This window comes from Maniola hyperantus, chromosome Z, assembly GCF_902806685.2.
Source record: "Maniola hyperantus chromosome Z, iAphHyp1.2, whole genome shotgun sequence".
Taxonomy (NCBI): domain Eukaryota; kingdom Metazoa; phylum Arthropoda; class Insecta; order Lepidoptera; family Nymphalidae; genus Maniola; species Maniola hyperantus.
Genome location: NC_048564.1, coordinates 13,138,262 through 13,161,816, shown reverse-complemented (window position 1 = coordinate 13,161,816; position 23,555 = coordinate 13,138,262). Strand labels below are relative to the sequence as shown.

Below are 23,555 nucleotides of genomic sequence, written 5' to 3'. Positions count from 1 at the left end.
CAACATAATATGCGACTTCTCCGCAGGCTGGTTGAATAAAAAAAGCCGATGAAAACCCCGCCACCTGCGGGGTGATTTTGCATGGGAGGTAAAAAATGAAGTTTACATAGACAAAAGCTCTCGCAACTCAAATACGATGACCAAATCAAAAGTTTCCTGAATGTGGATGTTACGGCATGCTGTAGAAATCCCTCGCACCCTGAATGCATTCCATATCGACCAAAGAAAGTGTTCACGAAATGTTCATCTTATGCAGTCAGTGGCGGACCACTGTGGTGGTTTGCTCTGTACCTTGGATCTAAGAGCCTTAAAACGATGAAAAGTCCTTATGTGAACTTCCAATGGAATCCCCAATGAATGAACAGGACTAGTTCGTCGTTGGCTATATGGTACTTATGCATTTTAGTAATTTCCCGCGCCCTGAATATTTAAGCACTGTATTGTGTAAATTCCTCAAAGTAATAAATTCCTAGTAATTATTATAAACATTGAACTTCTACAATATGTATTAATTCCTCAAAGTAATAAATTCCTGGTAAGTTATTTAATTAACGTTAATATTCATACACCAGTTACAGTGGTAAAATGTATCAGGCTTATATCAGATATTATTTCAACATATTGTATCTGCACTTTATTGAATAAATAAATCATTCAGTACAAATAAGTATAATGTAAAGCAAGTGACAGCTAATTCTTAAAACCCTGAACCCCTAAAATATCAGCAAGGTTTACACCCGCATGTATTCAAAATTCCACAGACACATATGAAACGATTTGCCTCATCGTTAGCCGCTAGAATATCTAGCACCGCTTTTTTATACCTACCAAACTAACTACTATAAGATCTTATTCTAAATAGTTACAATGCAGAAAAGAATAAAATACTGTGTCAAAAAGTCACGGTTCTTGGTACTTATTTTACCGCCAACATACTCGAAAGTGCAAATAATGGAACTTTACAAACAAGTAACAACCTAACAAATTTCTGTACTATATTTTTCTACTTGCCAATTCCCAGTAACAAATTGTGCTTCCGTAGCTCTTCAAATTTTGACTATAGTCCAGTTATTATCTGGGTGCAGACTTGGTCATAAATCATTCGAGTGATTCGATGTGAGTCAGTCGATGCGTAATATCGAAAGTTGTTTTTTTTTGTATCTTTATAAATGGGTGATAGAAATAAAAAAGACGTTTTATTTTTTTTAGATTTTTTTATTACCAATAAAATTACAACATAGCATATTAAATATATAAACAAAAGAACGTATAGGTATATAAAACTAAAATACAAAATTAAAATTCTATGTCTGACTCATCGTAATCGTCATCATCATCCACATGAATGATGAACTCTTCGCATAAATGTGCTTTTCTCAAGTGTTCATCTTGGAGCAATTCTGCATGCTCCACACATTTTTGCCAATATTATCGACAACGGCCTTGCGCGCGCGCAACTAGCGCACATCCCGAGTCCGATTATGATTTAGGACCGAGTCTGCACCTAGATAATAACTGGACTACAGTCCATATTTCACGCGACGACGCGGAAAGGTTCGGTTCCAATATTTGTGAAAGAAAAATTGAATAGTGATTCCGTGAATAATAGCTTGCGTGACGCTTTGACAACAATTTTGGTATATGGATGATTGAAAAATATTGAACAATAGATATATCCAAAATATTCCAGCTATGGGTACCTATTTGATTTCGAATCTCACATTATTGACTTGCAGTTTTTATATTTATGCAATAAAATATTTAAAAAAATTGTGCAGTTCGCACGGACTCATGGAAGTGAAACCTTTAGAAAAAAATAAACTTCGAGAAAATGAGACGAATGCAGAGTATCATTCAGGAAAAAGATAATTTGTAATTCGTCCGCGTGGATTTAGGATTTTAAAAATCCCGTGGGAGCTCTTTAATTTTCCGGAATAAAAAGTAGCTTATGTCCTTCCCCGAGATGTTATCAAACTCTGTATCCTTCAAGATCGGTTAAATTGTTGGGCCGTGAAAAGCCAGACAGACAGAGAGACACACTTTCGAATTTATAATATTAGTACGGAAGTACGGATAATATCTATTGTTATCGAGTTAAAATAATATTTTACAATTTGTATTTGTTCAGGATAGCCGCGGCCGGCCGAGTAATACGGCCGCGTGAAGAAGGTCGCGCGGTGCGAACGGCCCGCGTAGGTATAACGCGACCGCGGACTGACCAGCCAGCGGACTTGTCACTCACACGACAACGAAAAGTGAACACGTCAGACGAATCTGTGTCTTAGTTAATTAATAGTTGTTCTCTTTACTAATAAATTACTTATAACGTGGAATACAGTGCATTATTATTTTGGACGCCGAGATATCCCTCAACAATACGTGCAGGGCACTTGGCTCCACTAGTATTCTAATTTATACCGGCTCAATCGATTGTCCTAGCTTACTCTCAGCCTTTTCATTTAATGACCTGAAACATGGTCAAATGCTCAACCTTTAAGAACGCGTCACACGCGCCTTCTAAATGTTCCCAAATCTAACTCAAATTATGCGCGAAATTCTATAATTCCACGCTTGGTACGTACTTATAACAATCAGTTCGCTGAGTTTGACTTATTTTACCTATCAAACAATAAATTTAAAAAGGAATTAAGAAACTATCATCGTAAAACAAAAAAAAAGTAGCTAACATCTAAATATGCATGCAATCATACACTCCCAGTTACACACACACACACACATATACACACACGCTGACACACACACACATAAGCACACACTCACACATGCATACACACACACGCAATCATACACACACTGTTGTAATTTTATTTTATTATTGTATATACCTACATTTATTCTAACTCTATTCTGTTAAAATAGTTTAATTATAATTTTAAGTAATCTCTTTTTGCCTTCTGTTATACCTAGATTTAAATTTAAATAATAATTATGTATTTACGCTGTTAATTACTTTCAAATATCTGTATGCCAAATTTCAGCCTTATCCGTCTAGTAGTTTGATCTGTGCGTTGATAGATCAGTCAGTCAGTCAGTCTGTCAGTCAGTCACCCTTTTCTTTTATATATTTATATTTTATAAAAAGGTGATAATATAATAGGAAACAATGTACTTATTCCATCCACATCATGCGCTCGCAAGTCGCAGGCTAAATCGTATGTGTATTTGTATTTTTAATGTCGCTTTTTCGTTTTTAATCACAACAGTACCTACTAAAAGGTTTTCCCTTTAAAAATTCAATCCACGAGCTGCGAGGCTTTAGGACTCAACCAGACTAAGAAAACTTCCCGAAACGTGCCATGAAGCGACGATCGCCACGCATTTTTGAGCACTGACTTGTTTGTTTGCGTTTTCCTTTCATATTTCCACTTTTTAGGATTCCGTACCAAAATCGTAAAATGGAACCCTTATGGGCTTTCTGCGTCCGTCCGTCTATCTGTCGATTATATCAGTAACATTAGAGTAGAGCTATCGACATGCAATTTGGAATGTAATAGTACATAATATATAAAAGTAGCCCTACGTCATTGAAATTTTTTAAAAATCATAAATTATTTTTAGTGGGGAGGGGAAACCCGCGGAGTGCGCGGTTGTTTACGGGTCCCACTGCCGGGACTGAACTTGTAGAATCACGCGGGCCGCGGTCGCCCGTAAGCTTTGCGGGTGTCGCCCGCAAGATCTGCGATTGGTCGGCGGGCGAAGTGAAGTAATTCAGAACTTTTTTCTTAAAAGTTGCATAACTGCTTACGTACATGCGAAAATAATTATAGGACTTTTCTTCGTGCTTTTTTATCTCACCAATAGGAACAGTAAATAGTGCTTCCCTGAATCACCCGTAAATAGCCGGTCTTGCGATCATCGCCCGCCGAATTTGCGGGCGATGGTCGGAACTGCGGCGGCTGCGGCTCTCAGTTCAAACAAGCGGTCTCGTGAGTATATAGACATAAAACAGCTCTCCCGCAACCGCGGCGAGCACGGATGAAAACCTCGCTCCATGAGTTCCCACTTTGACTCGCACATGGCCGTTTTTAGGGTTCCGTACCTCAAAGGAAGAAAGGAACCCTTATATACCATTTTAACCACTTTGTTGTCTGTCCATCAAGAAACCTATAGGGTACTTCCCGTTGACCTAGAATTATGAAGTTTGGCAGGTAGGTAGGTCTTATAGCACACACAAAGGAAAAATCCAAAAACCCTAAATTAGTGGTCACATCACAAAAAAAACGACTGTAGTACGGAGCCCTCGGTGCACGAGTCTGTCTCGCACTTGACCGTTTTTTAGAAAGACCTGTTCTAAGATAGTGGACCTGTTATTCAATTTCCTTCATTTGTCCGCAACCAGAACTCACTGAAACAAATGAATTACCTTATGACAAGTCGAAACTCATTTGACGTACTAATTTATAGTTTCAGTACAATTTTGTAACTAATTTTACCTGACATCCCGTAAAGTTGTTGGTGTTTATATTTTACACGAGACCTCGCAATTGAAATTGAAATAGTTGCTTACAGAATATTTCAAAAGTAATCAAACCAGACTGAGTACTTAGGCACTAGGATTATATTTCAAACGAATTTATAAACACTACAAACCAAACTTTCATAATCTCATCAATTTATCTGTGATTATAGAGACTAAATGAAAAATCACAAGTTTCTAGACCCAGTGGTTTTAGCTAAGTCTAAGTTGATTGTCAATCAGTCCTTTTCTGGCTTTAATAGATAAGTAACGAGCAGTGGACGCGTTACGAAATCATTGATTTCAGATTTGTTACAAGTACCACAAATGCGGACTGTTTCAATTCTATTTTCATTTACCTACTAAAACACACGACACTTTGTAAATTGCGGAAATGAAATACGTGCAAATACGTTCGATTCACTCAAACGTTTGAGTTGGTTTCTGATATTAACTAGATTTCAGTTAGAACATGGTCAAAAGCTTCTCTCCATCCGGTTCTATTCACAGATTTCTGATTCCAATTTGCTAATGGCAGCTGTTATGTCATCTGCCAAATTACGATGATAATAAATTACTTTTGGTACAATTTATAACAATTATTATAAAGTAAACACACACACATGCATACAAACACATATCTCACTGACACATATATACAGAGTGAGAGTGAGGCAGGGACGCAGCGTAGTCATGCTAATTTAAAACTGTGTAGGTACTTTTGTTTTTAAGCAGGCGAGCCTAATCTAAAAAGCTTAAATCTGCCACGGCCTCCTCAGTTTGCTAGCTTCATAGCATTCAACTGTCATCAATGCCCATACCATTTATGTACTTGCCCCAATTTAAATAAAAAATTAGGAAATCTGTAAAAGAACCGGATGGACCGATATTATTGAAATCAGCCAGATTTCAACATACCTACCCATGTTTTTCAAGGGCTGGATCAACAAATTCTTGAAAAGTCGGCAATGCTTTGGCAGGTCCTTTGGTGCTGCTCGTTTGCGTCCAGCAGTGGACGACTAGGTATCAGAAGAATCAACAACATCAACGATTTGACCCATTGATTTCATAATACAATCCATACAGTTCATGATTACTTATATGGAATTTGGCACAGATTCTGCAGCCCAAAATTGATTAAATGTCACAGAATCTTTAGTCGAAAAATCAGAAGGGCGGCCCTTCCAGAGCTTAAAGCGAAAGCTGAAATTTTAATGTTGTTAAATCACCTTTATAACATTATGTACCGTTAAGTTCCAACATGCTTCAAGACATGAATATACCTATCCTGTATTTCTCGGTTTCACTTTCGTGGGTAGATGTAAATGCACTGTTATGGTACATCTGGCTCGAAACGAGTGGAATAGTGATAATTCGGTACAAATAAATAAGAGAAGTTAACTTATTGGAAGGAACTCGCAAGAAACTGTTCTTAACTATTCCGAAGTAGATAGGTATTTCGTGATTGCGTAAGTATACTTCCGCGCTGCTTTCAAGTTTCTTTGAGATTTTGAAAGGTGCACAATTTAATTTATCTCTCTAATTTCTGGAGTTCGAGTTGGTTCTCTCATTGGATACTTTTATAATCATTTAATTAGTTCGATTTAGTCGTAGGAGGTCGTTGGAACCCAAGCTCATTAGTTGAGGTACCTACTCCTAGAACAAGCTTTCCGCGCAGTTGGAGGGGAAAAGGGAATGTTACTCATGATTAACATGGCTAATATTCTTTAAAAAAATGGTTAGCAGCTGTCGAAAAAGTTTCGCTGTAAGCAAAGTCATATTCATTACCGACCACTTTTAGTTGCAACTGCTTAATAATTTTCTCTTCAATTTTCGAGCAGTTGACAACGACTGCTTGAGTTGAGGTCCGTGTATGTTGTTCAACAATTAACTGCCAGTTACTATAGTAAACTGGTTTTAAAGTAAGTTGAATTTAAAGAAAAATGATAAACTGCAAATAAACCGCACTAGTGCGGTAAAAATAATTTTTAAGTCATAATGCATTAATACCGTTGTAAGTGCAGTTTTGGAGCAACTGTATAGTTCAGAATTACAAAGGATATTTATTGGTCACAGTGTTATTTGTATTGTTACCTACAATGTTGCGAACATTTATTAAACCGCCCGGATATTAAACTAGAAATTGTCGGAAATTGGCCACTGCATTGGCGCAGAGTCGGATTTGCCGAAAGGTAGGTACGGGCTGAGTGATGACCAGACAGGGAGTCCAAATATTAAAGAAGCCTTTTAGAAATAAGTGTTTCCCTGTCCACTTTTATTTATTTTTCTCTTTATTGTAAATGTTTGTGGTACAAATGAATTTAAAAAGAAATTCATTTATTTCTTTATTATTTAAATCCAACCGTCTATTGAAATTTATTTATTAAACACAAAGAAATTTTTAAAAACAATTTTAATTAAATATCAGTGAAATGTGTAAGTGTAAATAAAAACAAAATAATAAACGATAGAACTGCATTAAGGTATGATCCGAACCACGCTGCACGCAGCAACGCTGCCGCAACAGTGCTGTCACCAGCTGTCACAGTCCTGTCGCGGCACTACTGGTCCCCATACAATCTCTATAAGCTATAGGCAGCAATGTCGCGGCAGCAATGTAGCAGAACATTGCTGCCTAGCTCAATTTGTTACCATCTACTTATACAAAAAAATGTGTGTACAGTTATTAGAGGTTCACCTCTACCGCGTACCGCGTACCTTCAGAAAATTAAACTTCGAGAAATTGAGACAAATGCAGAATATAAGGACTAGGATAAATAACAAGGATTTATTTATTACTAGGATGCCCGCGACTTCATCCGCGTGGATTTACGTTGTTACAACTCTTTGATTTTCCAGAATGTCCCTCCCAGCGATGCAAGCTTTCTCTGTGCTAATTAAACGGATGAGCCGTGAAAAGCTAGCAGAGATAGACAGACGCGCTTTCACATTTATAATAATTAGTATATATTAAATACGACACGGATTTTCAATTTCAACAAAGTGTTGACTCAAAGGCAATTTGATACTCTTAAATAAACATACCTAATTTTATTGTAACTTCTACATTTGCTAGAGTTATAAAGTCCAAAGTTTATTGTTTTTTTTTTTAAATATTAGCCATGTTAAATGACTAATATTCCCCTTTCCTCTCCAACTAAGCGTGAAGCTTGTGCTAGGAGTAGGTACGACAATAGTGCAACGGACGGGGTTTGAACCGTCGACGTTATGGTTTTCAGTCCACTCCTTTACCGGTTGAGCTATTGAGGTTGCATTGTTTATATGTGAAAAATTTATTCTCAAAAATACAGACCAGAACAAATACAGTCTCAAAAAGACTTCTGCTAAATTCTATTTAACAGAAATCTGTTTAGAAGGTCTAATAATATGGATACGCATAGTGATGGTTTCAGGAAATCACTACAAAATTGTGATTGTAGAAATATGATGCGTATCCCGACTGCTTCATTAGTTCCGTGAATTTCTGTCGTTTAAAGTAATGAAAGTTTTGGATTAATGCAATTAAATATAGAGCTGCATTTAATAGCGTTAATCCAATTAAGCTCGTTCCGTTGCGTCGTGCCAGGCTTAATAATCAACGGTTCGTGTACAAAACTGAGTAATAAGTAGGACTTCCTCTACAAATTCTCTTGCAATTTAGTGCAAAAAAGTACAAGGTACCTATACTTAGTATAGTATGCAACAGGTGGAGATGGTAATCTGGGTATGAGGCGCACTATTCCGCACCATCCACCTAGTGGGAGGTTTTCTAACGCTGCACTTTCCGGTGCGAGGTCCCAATTCTAGCATCTTGAGACCCCAAAGTCTATCATTTTTTCAAACTAGTATGTGCCTAACCCATTGGCACTTCAGCTTCACAATGCGTTTAGCTATGTCAGTTACTCTGGTTCTCCTTTGGATCTCTACATTCCTGGTTTGATCACGTATAGAAATTAGATTAGGCATAGCTCTCTTTATTCCTCGCTGATTGACTCTGAAGTCTGAGCTTTCTTATGAGGTCCATAGCTAGCGACTATTGTCTCGGGTCCATTAAGTCATCACTGGCCACACGCTTTGTTCGAAGACTTTGGTCTTAATGCACTGAGGGAACTCTACTTATAAACATGAAATACTTAATAGATAGGTGCCAATCAGAGATCAAAACCAAAGCGATGATAGCCTAGTGGTTAAGACGTCGGCCTCCTATTCTGGGGGTTGGAGATTCGATTCCGGGCATTAACCTCGAACTTTTCTGAGTTATGAGCGTTCATCAAGAAGAACATGAGGTGAAGAAAATGAGGTCGAGAAGACATATTGGAGATGTATCTCAACAAGTTCAAAGTTTTCATAAAACGTAAACTTATTGAAAAATCAAGAAAGCTTAGGAATTCGTTGCTTAACGGCTTTGTGATAGTTCTAATAAGTTTAAGTGATCTTGTAAAGTGGTGATAATAAAAATAATACCCGGCTGAGTTTGTTGTGGCTCTTCTCAGACTTGGGCGCGTTTGTAGTAGCTTTATCAGAACAAGTGCCTGCGCCTGATTGAAACAATGAGGAGGTTTCCAGGCAACGTTCGAGAAAATTTTCATAGATGGTGCTGAATTTTACAACCACTAAAGATGAAAAATAATACTTATATCTATATGATCTATGCTTTAATGTTTAGGTCGTGTCAATCAATGACATAGATGAAGAGTAAGATGCACTGCAGTTTTCCTTACGTTATTTCCCCACAAAATCTGTGAACTATAATAGACGTAATTAATTAATTTCGCATCCGGTTTAAATTTAAAAATTTAAAGCATAGATGATATAGATGTAGGTATTATTTTTCATCTTTAGTGGTGGAAGTTTTCAGTGCCATCTATGAAAATTTTCTCGAACGTTGCCTGGAAACCTCCTCATTACAACGCCTGCCACAGAAGTAGATAGCTGTGACACATTTGTGTTATATATTTCATATTAAGGAATACTATATAATTATAGACGTAAAAACTGATGTAAAACGCCCCGCATACCCACCCAGCCCCGCACTAACCCAGTGCGTGCGAGCGCGGGTGACGTAGGTACGGATGTGCGGGGCGTCCCCCCGCCTCATAACCCAATTGCGATCTCAACCTGTCGCGGACCATAGTTTTTTCGAAGGGAAGATTTCTTTAGTTGGTAGGTAGCGTTGTGATTCGAAACTCGGTGAAACGAAAAAGCGACACTAAACGAGAGTCGAGACAAACACATAATAATATATTATATAGGAAGCCAGGAGACAATGAGATAGAATACATTACACACACATAATACATACATGAGACAATACAGTGTTTCCTATTCTTCCATAGTTTAGTTACCATAAGCCTCTCGTGCCATTTGTGGAAATTGAAAACTAGGTGTCTGTATAATATTATTATTATATTATAAAGAGGAAAACTTTGTTTGTTTGTTTGTACTGAATAGGCTCAAAAACTACTGGACCGATTTTAAAAATTCTTTTACCATTCGAAAGCTACATTATCCACGAGTAACATAGGCTATATTTTATCTACACTAATATTATAAAGAGGAAAACTTTGTTTGTTTGTTTGTTTGTTTGTTTGTACTGAATAGGCTCAAAAACTACTGGACCGATTTTAAAAATTCTTTCACCATTCGAAAGCTACATTATCCACGAGTAACATAGGCTATATTTTATTTTGGAAAAAAATAGTATTATATAAAGAGGTAATGTCGTTAAGTTTGTTTGTAGGGGGTAATCTTTAGAACTACTGAACCGATTTTAAAAATTCTTTCACCAGTAGAAAGCTACATTATTCCTGAGTGACATAGGCTATACGGGATCTTTAAAAACCTAAATCTACGCGGGCGAAGCCGCGGGGATCAGCTAGTGTAATATATTAAAAAAAAAAATTCAATTCAGTTGCTCCTAAAATGTACTTTCAACGCTAGTAAACATGGCTTGTAGTAAGTTAAATTTACAACACGAGTGCGATTTTTTTAATCAGGTAAACTTCATCTTATATATATATATTATATATATAAAAGGAAAAGGTGACTGACTGACTGACTGACTGACTGACTGACTGACTGACTGATCTATCAACGCACAGCTCAAACTACTGGACGGATCGGGCTGAAATTTGGCATGCAGATAGCTATTAGATAGCTATTATTACGTAGGCATCCGCTAAGAAAGGATTTTTCAAAATTCAACTCCTAAGGGGGTAAAATATGGGTTTGAAATTTGTGTAGTCCACGCGGACGAAGTCGCGAGCATAAGCTAGTCTTAATTAAGTTTTTCGTTTGTAATTTTCTCTTTTACTTGTATTATGAGTGGTTCAGGTATGGATTAAAATAATAAGGTAGAAAATGAAATGGAATTAACTCCGCCCGATATTTTGAATTTGGCGGAAATCGCACCAAGTGATCTTTTGTTTTATAAGAACTCTAGTTTTTTTACCCTTTTTCTCATAACTGTATTGAAAAACGTCGCATGAGTTATTATGAACTCGTAACGATTGTACACCCTCGTCTGTGGCTTGGGCTTACATACTCAGTCAGCTCGTTTGTAATAACCTACTTACCGCGCTCGTATCACAATGTACTATTTCAATCTTGGGATTTTTGTATCTTTTTTTGTGAAAAAATTACAATAGCTAGCCTTATCTAATAACTAACTATACAAATCATGCCCGCGTGGAATGGAGCCAAGAATACTGGCTGCATTTCTGCGCTGGGCAGCCAGGCTGATCCGTTGCTCAAAGAATGAGCCAGGCCTTCTGTCACCAAATGTGGCTATTAATGGCCAGCATATTGATTTGGCCATTCAGCGGGATAACATGCCAGCGGCGTTGTGGGCACATTGCCTCTTAGTAGTGCTAAGCTATCCTATTTTATTTTATTTTATTTTCTTTATTATACAAAAAAAAACTATCGTACAATTTTCCTATTCTTACAATTTACAACATCTATTTCAATGTATTATTTCTTATTTCTTCTTTTATGTCCTAAATCACTTTAAATTTAAAAACTTTAAACACTTTATTTCATTTTATTTATCCATTTACTCGCCAACTTTATATATTCTATGCCACTGACGTTTAGGTAATATTTAAAAGGCGGTCACTGAAAATCAGCGTTGGGGCGTCTGGTACCTCAGATGTTTGCTCTAGAGGTTTGTGTCTGAGGGGCGCGACGTCTCAACACAAGCTGAGTGGCCTACCTGTTCGAGGTGTTGCACTGCTGTACAGGACGATATTGCCTACACCATGTACCACCTATATACCTCGAATAAACATTATTCTATTCTATTCTATTCTATTCTAGTGGTTTAGACGATTTTACAGTTACATTAAGTTTTATTTATACATAGATAACTAGCTTATGCTCGCCACTTCACCCGCGTGGCCTACACAAAATTCAAATCACTATATTAGAGGTTGAATTTTCAAAATATTTTCTTAGTGGCGTCTATGTCATAATAGCTACCATGCAAGCCTTTCAACCCGATCTGTCTAGTAGTTTGAGCTGTGCGCCGTTGATAGATCAGTCTGTCAGTCAGTTTCTGACAAAAAATCTTTCAGCTTTAATTTCTGAATAAAATGGTTGTGTTATGCCATACAAAACCATAAAGATTCTTTAAACTAATGAATCCTAAAAAAACTGTTAACACAAAAATTATGAGGCAGCTAAAAGATAAACTGAGAACGAATTGTTTACAAGACGTTGTTAAATATTTGTATTACATACAGTTTTAACTCTGTGAATCATTGAGATAATTAGGGTTCCGTACCTCAAAAGGAAAAACGGAACCCTTAAAGGATCACTTTGTTGTCTGTCTGTCTGTCTGTCTGTGTGTCTGTCAAGAAACCTACAGGGTACCTACTTCCCGTTGACCTAGAATCATGAAATTTGGCAGGTAGGTAGATCTTATAGCTGACATTTGGGGAAACAAAGACAGACAACAAAGTGATCCTATAAGGGTTCCGTGTTTCCTTTTGAGGTACGGAACTCTAAAAAAGAAATTGCTTTCAGTATTTTGATCGAAACCTACCATACTACCTACGCAATTTTCCACGGAGCGCACCGCATGGTTTTCGCAAATAAAGCTCTTGATTGCGCCACACTGAGCCAATACCAATCGTACTTACTTAGCTTCGTGACTTAGTTCTATTCCCAAAGGATATAAGCTACTCACTCAATAAGTAAACCCCAGATCCAATCCAAGATGCGTGCTGGTAGCGTGACTCTCATGTAGGGACTTTATTTTATTACAACCAGTCAACAGGATTACATAAGACCCCATCCACACGGGAACACGGTTTTCGGGTGTTCCGTGCCTCAAACGGAATAAAGGGTATTCAGTAGTCAGTATTATCCTACAAAAAAACGTAAGCGATGTTCTGTGGCAGGGATTTTAGAAGGCGCGTAGTCTAGATTTGAAGGCTCGAAGCAGAATTAGCCGCGCTATCCAGGTTGGATGGATTGGGCTGCAATTTGGCATGCAGATAGCTATTATGACATAGGCATCCGCTAAGAAAGGATTTTTGAAAATTCAACCCCTTAGGGGGGTGAAATATGGGTTTAGAATTTGTGTAGACCACGCGGACGAAGTCGCAGGCATAAGCTAGTGACAAATAAAAACGTGATGAAAAATGAAACGAATTTGGTATCAAATGAGAGGTCCACAGTAATTTGACTAGATGATACCCGCGACTTCATCCACGTGAAATTAGCTTTCCAAAAATCCTGCCAAATCCTCTGTACCAAATTTCATCAAAATCGGTTGAATGGTTGGGCCGTGAAAAGCTAGCAGACAGACAGACAGACCGACGGACAAACAGATAGACAGACACACTTTCGCATTCATAATATTAGTATAGAAGTATATATGGATAAACCATATTCTGTCTGTGGAGGAATAAATTGTTGAGTTTGATTTTAATTAACGAATTGCGTTTAGTTGAAGTTGCCGTACACAACTTTAGAATTTACGATCATTCTTAAATCAGCATTCTGATATAAAGCATCGCTGGCTTTTTGCTTAGAAGATGTTTCACCTGCGATGCAATGATTTTATAGAGTTCTCAACAAACGTCAAAACTTTTAACTGGAGCTGCCATCCGATATCTACAGTTATAAAACTTTGCTGTCTTATTGTTTGCAAGATTGATTTGATTTGTTGGGTGAAATATTTTTTCTTAATAAAAATAGTGAGTAAACGAGCAGGCGGGTCAGCTGATGTGTGTGGTTACCGCCACCCTTTCAGGAATTTCTTGGTCCATAGTTTGCATGTGGGTGGAAAAAAGGATCTGGCATAACGGGCAGACGAAGTAAACCAGGCACCACCCAAGTGGTGTATGATATTACTAGCTGATGCCCGCGACTACGTACGCGTGGATTTAGGTTTTTAAAATTATCGCGGGAACTCTATCATTTTCCGGGATAAAAAGTAGCCTATGTCCAGTGATGTGGTTATCTCTATGCCTATGTCACTCTCCAGGTATTAAACTATATCCATGCAAAAAATCATGTCAATGTCATTAATTCATGTACCTTTATTACGTGTGCGAAAGTGTGTTTCTTATTGGTTAGTTGGTTTGTCGTTCAATCAAGTCACAACGGTGCAACGGATTGATGTTATTTTAAGCAAGGGTATAGATAAAGACCTGGAGAGTAACACATTTTATCCCAGAAAATAAAAATGAAATCGGACTACGCGTTAATGAATTACAACTCAGTAGGTATATAGATATAGATAGATTGAATATTGAAACTCAACGTGAGATAACAAATATTACCTATTCATACTTGAATGCTTTCCAGTTTTCACAGCAGAGAGGCAATTTTAAATTAGAACATCTCTGCTCTTCTGCAAATGCAAACATTATGCATCGCTTGCTATGCGAAGTAAAGGCTAAAAGTAAAGCTTAAAAAAGCTAATTCCACTCGCACGAAGTCGCGGGCATCAGCTAGTTTAATATAAGTTTATAAATCAGGTATAGCTATCTGTAGGTATATCTGTCTGTGGCATCGCAGTGCTCAAAGAAACCGCATTCAAGCGCTACGATTTGAATGCAGTTTCTTTTATTCGGAAGTCTGTTTAATCTAATTCAATTTAATTTAATAGATGGTTACGTTTGATAAAAATTTGTTCAACCGTTTGAGGATTATCATCAGTTGTTTTTTCAGCGGGTGTCTCGGTCATCCAGTTGATATTTATATTCCAAACTTAAGGCAGTGGTTCGACCGCCGCCGGCAAGAAAACGACTAATTATCGGCGAATTTCTCTCACAAGAAAAACACAATACATGCACAATACATGCAAAGAGATGCATATGTCAAAAGTTGCTCTCTGACTGTTCACACTGCCGGCGACGATTCGCTTTACTAGTTTTGTCGCTGAGCGACGAGCTTTCAAAAATAAACTCGCTCAGCGATATTCGTTCAGCGATGTACGCTCGCTTAAACACGTGTAACACGCGCGCGAAGGTTTGCACAGGACTGAGCGACCGCGGGCGAATGGCGCGAGTAATCGCTCGTCGCACTTTCACACTCGCTTATAGGCCGTAGACAAAACTATCGAAACTACATACTCGTTTCCCGCTGATCGCGAACTCGTTTAAGTTTCTAGTTCTACTCGTTTCTCGTTCCTCGTCGGCGGTCGGACCACTGCCTAAACCCGCGATTTCGTTCTCGGGGAGGGGTTGAATTTTCAAAAATGCTTTCTTAACGGATGTCTACGTCACAACTCCCAATAGCTATCTGCATGCCAAATTTTCAAGGAGCTTTTATAAATTCTTCTTCCCAAATTGAGTCTCCATCATTCAAATATCATATCTTGGGATTTCTAAACTTCGTGACTTTTCATGAATTTAGTCCATAGGATTGGAACTTCGTGAAGCGTAAGTTAGTACATTAGAAAATCCATAGAAAATGTTGTGTATAGACGTACAGGAATGTTTTCAACATTTCTTTGACACAGGAAACTTGAATAGTCCCGATCTGCCGGGAAAAGTATCGCACAAAGCTATAAAGTACTACAGAGAGAGAGAGCCAGCACGTACCAGACCTTCGTTATTTTATAAAAGCTGAAAGTTGTCTTCAACACAGAGAGGAATAATCAGCAACGATGAAGTTTGGATTATGTTGGCTTTTGGAGATAACAGGTAATAAAGTTGTAAAAAACCTTTCATCAAAGAATAAAGCCAATTTTTTTTATATTTCCTTCGGAACAGTATAAGAGATCACTTCACGCATTGCCAGACACAGCATCTCCCTGCCAGACACCCTTAAACTTGAACAATGTATTAAACTTTACAATATGTAAAATACAATACAATCCATACTAATATTATAAATGCGAAAGTGTGTCTCTCTGTCTGTCTGTCCGTATGCTAGCTTTTCTCGGCCCAACGGTTTAACTGATTTTGATGAAATTTGGTCCAGAGGTAGCTTACATCGCGGGGAAGGACATACACGACATACAGGTTAGGGTAGGAGCTACTTTTTATCCCGGAAAATCAACGAGTTCCCACGGGATTAAAAAAAAAACCTAATTCCACGCGGACGAAGGTCGGGCATCACCTATTATGTATAAATATAATATGTGTTGGGGACAAAACGCAAATAAACTTTTAGCTTTTATAAAATAACGAAGGTCTGGCACGCGCTGGCTCTTAGTCCATTACAATAGTAACTTTTCATAAAATTTCTCTCGGAATTTAGTATGTTCTGGAGCATGTTAAGACCTCGTTATATTCTCGTTGCCGAGTGTAGTGTGAGCTGTTATTACGACTCTTTACAGCCACTTGAGACGTTTTAAGCGTCAAGCATGTAGTGTGCTCATATATTTTAAGATATACCGTTGAAAATTGATTTTCTTTCTTTAAAATACGGGGTTTAACCAGAACGCTAGCAAAAACTTAGCGTTATTGGTAGATATACTACCAAATATCAATAACTTTTTGCCTCATTTGTAGTTTTAGTTATTTAGCATTTTTCAAACGCGCAATTTAGTTATAGCGTGCAAAACTCGGGTTAATGCCCTGCCTACGACGCGGCATTGACTTCGAGTGGCCTATTTACGCAACGTTCGTTGACCTCTAGCGTCAGTCAGATGTTTTATGTGCAATATATCGTAAACTTTTACAAAATTATCTTAAAATTATAGATTTTTTTTAAACCCGTTTTTTAGGGTTCCGTACCTCAAAAGGAAAAACGAAACCCTTATAGGATCACTTTGTTGTCTAGCTTTAGTTAGAATGATTGTAACATTTATAACATCCGCAAATCGCAAGTGTGAGATGTTTTCGCCGTTTACGTTTATAATAAGGACTAAAATCGTACTTTTGACATGAAATTTGACATAAAAAGTTAAAATGGCGCATGAAAAGTAAATTTTAATGAAACAGTCCAGTGGTTTTTATATTGAAACACACTGTTCCGGATCTCAGTCACCTAATTAATTTTCATTGTTTACTTCACGTGCAGGAATCTGGCGAGCTTCAAACTTTCGCGCATCTATTTCGGTGCACGGCAACTAAGAGTAGTTAGCTATTACAGAACGGTAGCCAAAATAGCTGTTACTAAACGTGGACTAAGACGAAGTATGAAACTACTAACTTTTCCCCTTGATTTGCTGCGTGTGGATTTCTTTTTTTAGGGTTCCATATCTCCAAAGAAAATAAGGAACCCTTATAAGATCACTTTGTTGTCTGTCTGTCTGTCAGTCTGTCTACCTGTCTGTATATCTGTCTGTCAGTCTGCCTGTCTGTCTGTCTGTCTGTCCGTCCGTCCGTCCGTCCGTCCGTCTGGCAGCGATAGCGGATAAGTTATTCTATGCCACTGACTGACGTATATTCTATGCTACTGACGTTTGGGGAGTTTAAGAGGCGGTCACTGAAAATCACACCATGTATATGATCCCTCGAATAAACTTTATTCTATTCTATTCTAAGCTGGGATAGCCTAGTGGTTAGCACGTCCGCCTTCTAATCGGAGGTCGGGGGTTCGATCCCGGGTACGCACCTCTAACTTTTAGTTGCTTTAACGGTGAAGGAAAACATCGTGAGGAAACCTGCATGCCTGAGAGTTCTCCATAATGTTCTCAAAGGTGTGTGAAGTCTACCAATCCGCACATGGCCAGCGTGGTAGACTATGGCCGAAACCCTTCTCTCTGAGGGGAGACCCGTGCTCTGTAGTTAGCTGATGGGTTGATCATGATGATGATGATTCTATTCTATAAGAAAAAGCTCATAATATTATGTACGGCTTTTGATCCAAGAAGTGTTTGATATAAACCAATTCTTTGATATAAAACAAGCTCGTTTGCCCACCCAGTAGGTAGTCTGAGAAGTAAAGTTCGTAAGTCGTAATTACACACTCAAACTAAACTTAAATAACAAGTATCCATTTCATAATAATCCGCGCGGAAAAGGATAGCACTAGATTTAGAACCCATTAGTTTAGTTTAGACTTTAGAGACGTGATTGGATGCGTGTGCTTTAATATAATAAAACTTATCTATCTCCGACACTAACATTTTGAGATAAGAATAAACTAATACCTACCTAATTTTATATAATATGCTTTATATATAAAGTTAGGCGTGTTTAATTTAATTTTAATTTTAATTTTGTTCCATTTTTAATTTCTTTATATATGCTTTATAAATTATACACAACAGCTTTTAGATAAATAAAAAATAAACCTGTCAATTGCGAGTCAGACTCACACACGAAGGGTTCCATACCATCGTAGGTACATGATTGTATACTACTTTACAATTTTTTTTAATTAACATGACGGCCGTTTTGTAACTTTTATTATTTGTTGGCATTAAAAATACAATTTCTGTAAAAAATACAATTTTATTCATCTATTACCTGCTGACTGACAGACAAATAGGTAGAGAGACAGACAGACAATGAAGTGATACTTCATGGTACACTTTTTTCGTTTTGAGGTACGGAACCCGAAAAACGAAAAAAAAATCGGAGGTGTTTCTGAGGACTTCCTAAGATTGGCTGTTTTACGGCTTCATTGACTCCACTATTCCCCTCCAACTAAGCACAAAGCGTGTACTAGGAGGAGGGACGACAATACTGCAACGGGTGGGGTTTGAACCGCCAACCTTGGTTAGAGTCCCGTTGGCAGCTTTCGGGTATGGAACCCTAGAAAAATATTCAGGAACGTACCTAAACTATAAATAAAATAGGTACCTACCGAGCGTTCGAATAGACTTTACCCTACCCTACCCTTCCATGCGCAGATTGGACTTCGAAATCTATTATTAACGGAATGCATCAAAGCGTTGTTTGCTTTGATGCATTCCTTTTAGGGAGCTTTGCCACTAGTTAGGGAGGTCGCCCACGGCGACTTTTTGCAGCGATACAGTCGCAAAAATACAGCGATACAGTCGCGATACTGCCGCTACCTGGTCGTAACCCTTCGCCCACGAAATAATAATTTTGCATCGGCACCTATGCAATACATATCTATGGCAATACAGCTTCGATGTAGATGTGATGCATCATCGATACAGTCGTGCGATGAATGCCTACCTCAGAATGCCTGTGGACTACAGTTGCAACTTTCAAGGTGAACTTTGTCAAGATCAAATTGGTCGCATTGTCTTGGTTGCTGCTTTTACTTTGGCATGAAATTTGACACAAAAAGTTAAAATGGCGCGTGAGAAGTTAAATTTTACGCATTATGCGCCATGTTCAACGACTCTATTGAAAAAAAATACAGTCGCGCTAGTTTAATACTCATTTATGCGAATGTATCAATTACCCAAGTTTGGTCCGAGTTTTTTACATCCGTATTTCCACGGACTCGAATCGAATAAGTGCGTAAACTATCGTGAACTTTAAAGTAGATAGAGTTTTCATGAGTATTATTGAAGAAAATAAACCTATATACATTTTGTGGCCTAAGCGTCATCATAATTGCTTTAGATTGAAGCGCGCTTGCCCAGAACGTGTAGAAAATTGTTTTCCTGGGTAATAAAATTGTGTGTTACTTCCTATTTTTATACAGCAATGGTTCGTAGAGAAAAATAAGTTGTTTTAAAGCTAATTAAAAATATTTTGTGTTGATTTCGGCAGATAAATCTTTTATTAGAAACTGACAGACTGGCATAATATTATCAACAAACAAGTTTTGACGGCCTCCCTGGCGCAGTGGTGACCGCTGTGTTGTATTTAAGCGCGGGAGGTCCCGGGTTCAATTCTTGCTGGTTCTTCTCGGCAGGAGCAGCATTCCGAACCAGTGGTAAATTAAAATAATTAAAGATTCAAAATTCAAAGTTCAAAGCAAAAATTCAAAAGCACTTGTAATAAGTCTACTTGAATGAAATATATTCTATTCTATTCCCGGCAGGCGCAGTGTCGGAATTTATTACTTCTTATTTTTAGGGTTCCGTACCTCAAAAGGAAAAACGGAACCTTATAGGATCACTTTGTTGTCTGTCTGTCTATCTGTCTGTCTGTCTGTCTATCTGTCTGTCGGTCTGTCAAAAAACCTACAGGGTACTTTCTGTTGACCTAGAAACATGAAATTTGGCAGGTAGGTAGGTCTTATAGCAGACATTAATATATTAAATTGTGGTTATGAACTAAAAAAAAGTAGCCTATGTCACTCACCAGGTCTTGAACTAACTAATGAAAAAAAAATCAGGTTGATTCGTTGCTGCTTTGCGACGTGATTGAAGAACAACAACCAATAAACCCTCAAACAAACACACTTTCGCATTTTAATGACAAGAACGACAAGAATATTTACTATTTGCACGCAATACAAATGAAATAAAAGCTAAATAAGTACCTACCTACCCTACTTATCTTAAAAATTTAAAGAAACAAAATGAACAATCCGAAAAACTCTATCCTGAGTTAAGGTTTTAAAGATTGTCCTTTTCGATTATTTAAGTTTTAAAGTGGATTTGTAGCCACTGTTAATAAATCTCATGTTTCAAACCAGTAAAGAAAGTCCAGGTACAAACAAATAAAACAAAAACTACAAAACTGGACCCGACGGGCGACTGGTTCCCTATGTAGGTAAGTGTGTATTGACTATTGTGCATTTTATTTTAATTTATTGATTTAATCTAGGCTGTATTTCGTGAAGCCTGTCTCTACCACCGGTTCAGAAAGAAAATTCCACCGAGAAGAGCTGGCAAGAAACTTAGCAGTTGCTCTTTTTTCAAGACATAAAATGTTACAATTCGTAAATAAGTAATACATATGAAATGTACCTACTTATTACAATACTGAATGCAAAGCCAGCACTTCTCATACAAACTTGTCATCAAAAAATTTGTCAATAAGTTAATTGTGTTGTTTTAGTCAAGTTTAAGAGTGTTTAAAATTATGCAATGGCAAATCTGAGAACTCTTTGGAATCATGTATAGTTCGTGCAAAATGACTCCTCACGCGCCATTTTAACTTTGTGGGTCAGCTGCCATGTCAAAAGTACGGTTCACCTTTAAATTAAGGACTAAAATCGTATTTTTAACATGTAATTTGACACATAAAGTTAAAATGGCGCGTGAGGAGTCAAATTTTACGCGTTATATAAAAGCGTATAATTTATCTACTCGTCTCTACCCCACAAAGAATTTTTGCACTTTGCGTAGACGATTATAAATAATCTGTATGTAGATTTCATTACTCATTATACATTCAGTGGGTACGACTTAACTTGCAGCTGAGCTTTTAAAACCTAATATAAAATTAGCCGCTTCGCAATGCTGGGAAACCACTAAAAATATTTCGCAACGACAATCGCACGCACGTATTTATAAACGCGGCAAAACTTATATATAGCCGGAGACAAAAGTTTCGGCAGACAAACAAAAGTTGACTTACAGCGTGTGAGCGTCCTCGGGTGTCTGCGGGATCGCCTGGAGATCTTGGTGGAGGCAGCGGACCGAATTCCGGACGCACTGGCATTTCGGAGGACAGGATTGGAATTGGGAGAGCGCGAGACCGAAGTTAAGAAGGAAAAGGAACTTTAAAAAGTTCCCCATTTTTCGGGATCGCGTCGCAGTAGCACCGACTACGAGCCTCGGAAGCCACGATGCGAGTGATCGCGAATGGCATCAGGCCTGGAGGCGCGCTCGCCCGCCTCGCGCCTGCCCTGCGCCGAACACGATGACGCCCGCGCCATACTTACAACACAAGCGCACCAAACTGCACACTCCACACTCATGATACCTACGATTATTTACTGCGGTGCCCCATCACCCCTGGGCCATCACACAACTTTACAGGAATGCCTAACTTAATTTTATAATATTTTCTTAAAAATCCTCAGAATTCCTCAAAATCTTCTTCTTATAATAATACTAGCAGATACCCGGCGTGTGTTACTACGCTAAAAAGTAAAAAACCACTCAAAAATTATTTTCTCGTTATTGCCTTTCTAATTTTATTTATTTATTTAGATACAAGTTAGCCCTTGACTGCAAACTCACCTGGTGGTAAGTGATGATGCAGTCTAAGATGGTAGCGGGCTAACTAGCCTCCCACCAGACCAGACTAGAAATTTAGAAATTATAAAATTTCAAACTCCCGCCGGGAATCGAACCCGGGACCTCCCACTAATAAGACACAGCGCTTACCACTGCGCCAGGGAGGTCGTCAATTAAACTGGTTTGAGGCACATCGGTTGGATGGTTTCAAAGTTTATAACAGACACAGGTAGAGACATTTTTTGTGTTTGATATAAAAAGATTAAGCAGATTTGAAGATTAGGCAGAACCTATAGATATACTTGAAAAACTGAAGTTTCTAGGCCAGCAACGGTGTAAGCTGTGTATGTTGATAATGTTGATGGTTTTTTTTTTTTTTTTTTTTTTTTTTATTTTTTTTTATTTATTAAATTAACTAACGGCTACTTACACTAATACATTTTAAAAAAAACTTAATTCTGAAAATATTACTTACTTATTTATTTCACACATCCATGATTTCATTACAATCATTTATTTATTTGTACCAAAAACATTTAAAATAAAGAGAAAAAGAGAGTAAAAGTGGACAGGGAAGCACTTATCAAAGTCAAAGTCAAAGTCAAATGATTTATTCAAAATAGGTAATAAATTACTCTTATTGATGGTCTGGTATGGTGTTAGATTTGTAAGATATAGTGGTGATAATTATAACGCAAACTTAAAACTAAAGCTACGAGGGTTCCAAACGCGCCTAGGTCTGAGAAGAGCCCACAACAAACTCAGCCGGGTATTCTTTTTATTATCACCACTTTACAAAATTATTCACAATTAGTCCACAAGTTCTCTCCAACTTCTCCAAGGTTCTCTCTCACTCAGCGTGCTATGGAGCGGGCTATGTTGGATATTTATCCGAAGGACAACCGTAACGAGGAAATCCGTAGGAGAACCAGAGTGACCGTCATAGCTCAACCAATTAGCCAGCTGAAGTGCCAGTGGGCAGGCCACGTCTGTCACAGAACAGATGGCCGCTCGAGCAGACGTGTTATGGAGTGGAGACCGTGTATCAGCAACTGCAGTATGGGACGACCTCCAACCAGCTGGACTGACTGCGACAAGTGGGTGGATGAAGGATCGTGTGTGGTGGCGCGCTCTTGGGAAAGCCTATGTCCAGCAATGGAAACAAACAGGCTGATTGATTGAATGACATAGGTACGTACGTACTTATTGAAGTATATATTATCTGTCTTGAAGTTTAGACTTTAGAGCGGTAAGGTAACATTACTGGTTGTATTGTAATTTGTGATAATGGCATTGTAACCTTAAACCACGGAAACCGTGACCCTGCCGTGCCGCTGTATTATGTTTGGCAGTGTTAAGGTCTCTCGGAACTAGATCTACTCTTTTTTCCCTACCCAAAGGTGGCCTACGGGAGCCTATTACTAAGGCGCCATCTCAACGGACGAGAATCGCGGCGACAAGATTCGATACAAACTATGGCCGCGATAGTATCGCCCTGTGGAGATAGGTCCATAGTTTGTATCGAATTTTATCACACGGCAACACTATCGTCTTTCGTCCGCGGAAATAAGGAAAGAATTGAAAATTTCACAGTGTTTATGCACGCGCTTG

The 23,555-nt window shown here is 38.1% G+C and overlaps 1 protein-coding gene across 1 annotated transcript in view; it reads right to left on the bottom strand.

Moving 5' to 3' along the window:
- Pxn (Peroxidasin) overlaps positions 1 to 21,603 on the bottom strand; it is a 62,511-nt gene extending 40,908 nt beyond the window's left edge. Inside the window, exon 1 of the mRNA XM_034983860.2 lies at positions 21,340 to 21,603. Within this exon, the coding sequence (XP_034839751.1) occupies positions 21,340 to 21,500 (161 nt within the window). The 5' untranslated portion in view covers positions 21,501 to 21,603. The remainder of the gene's footprint in view (positions 1 to 21,339) is intronic.
- Positions 21,604 to 23,555: the final 1,952 nt, after the last annotated feature.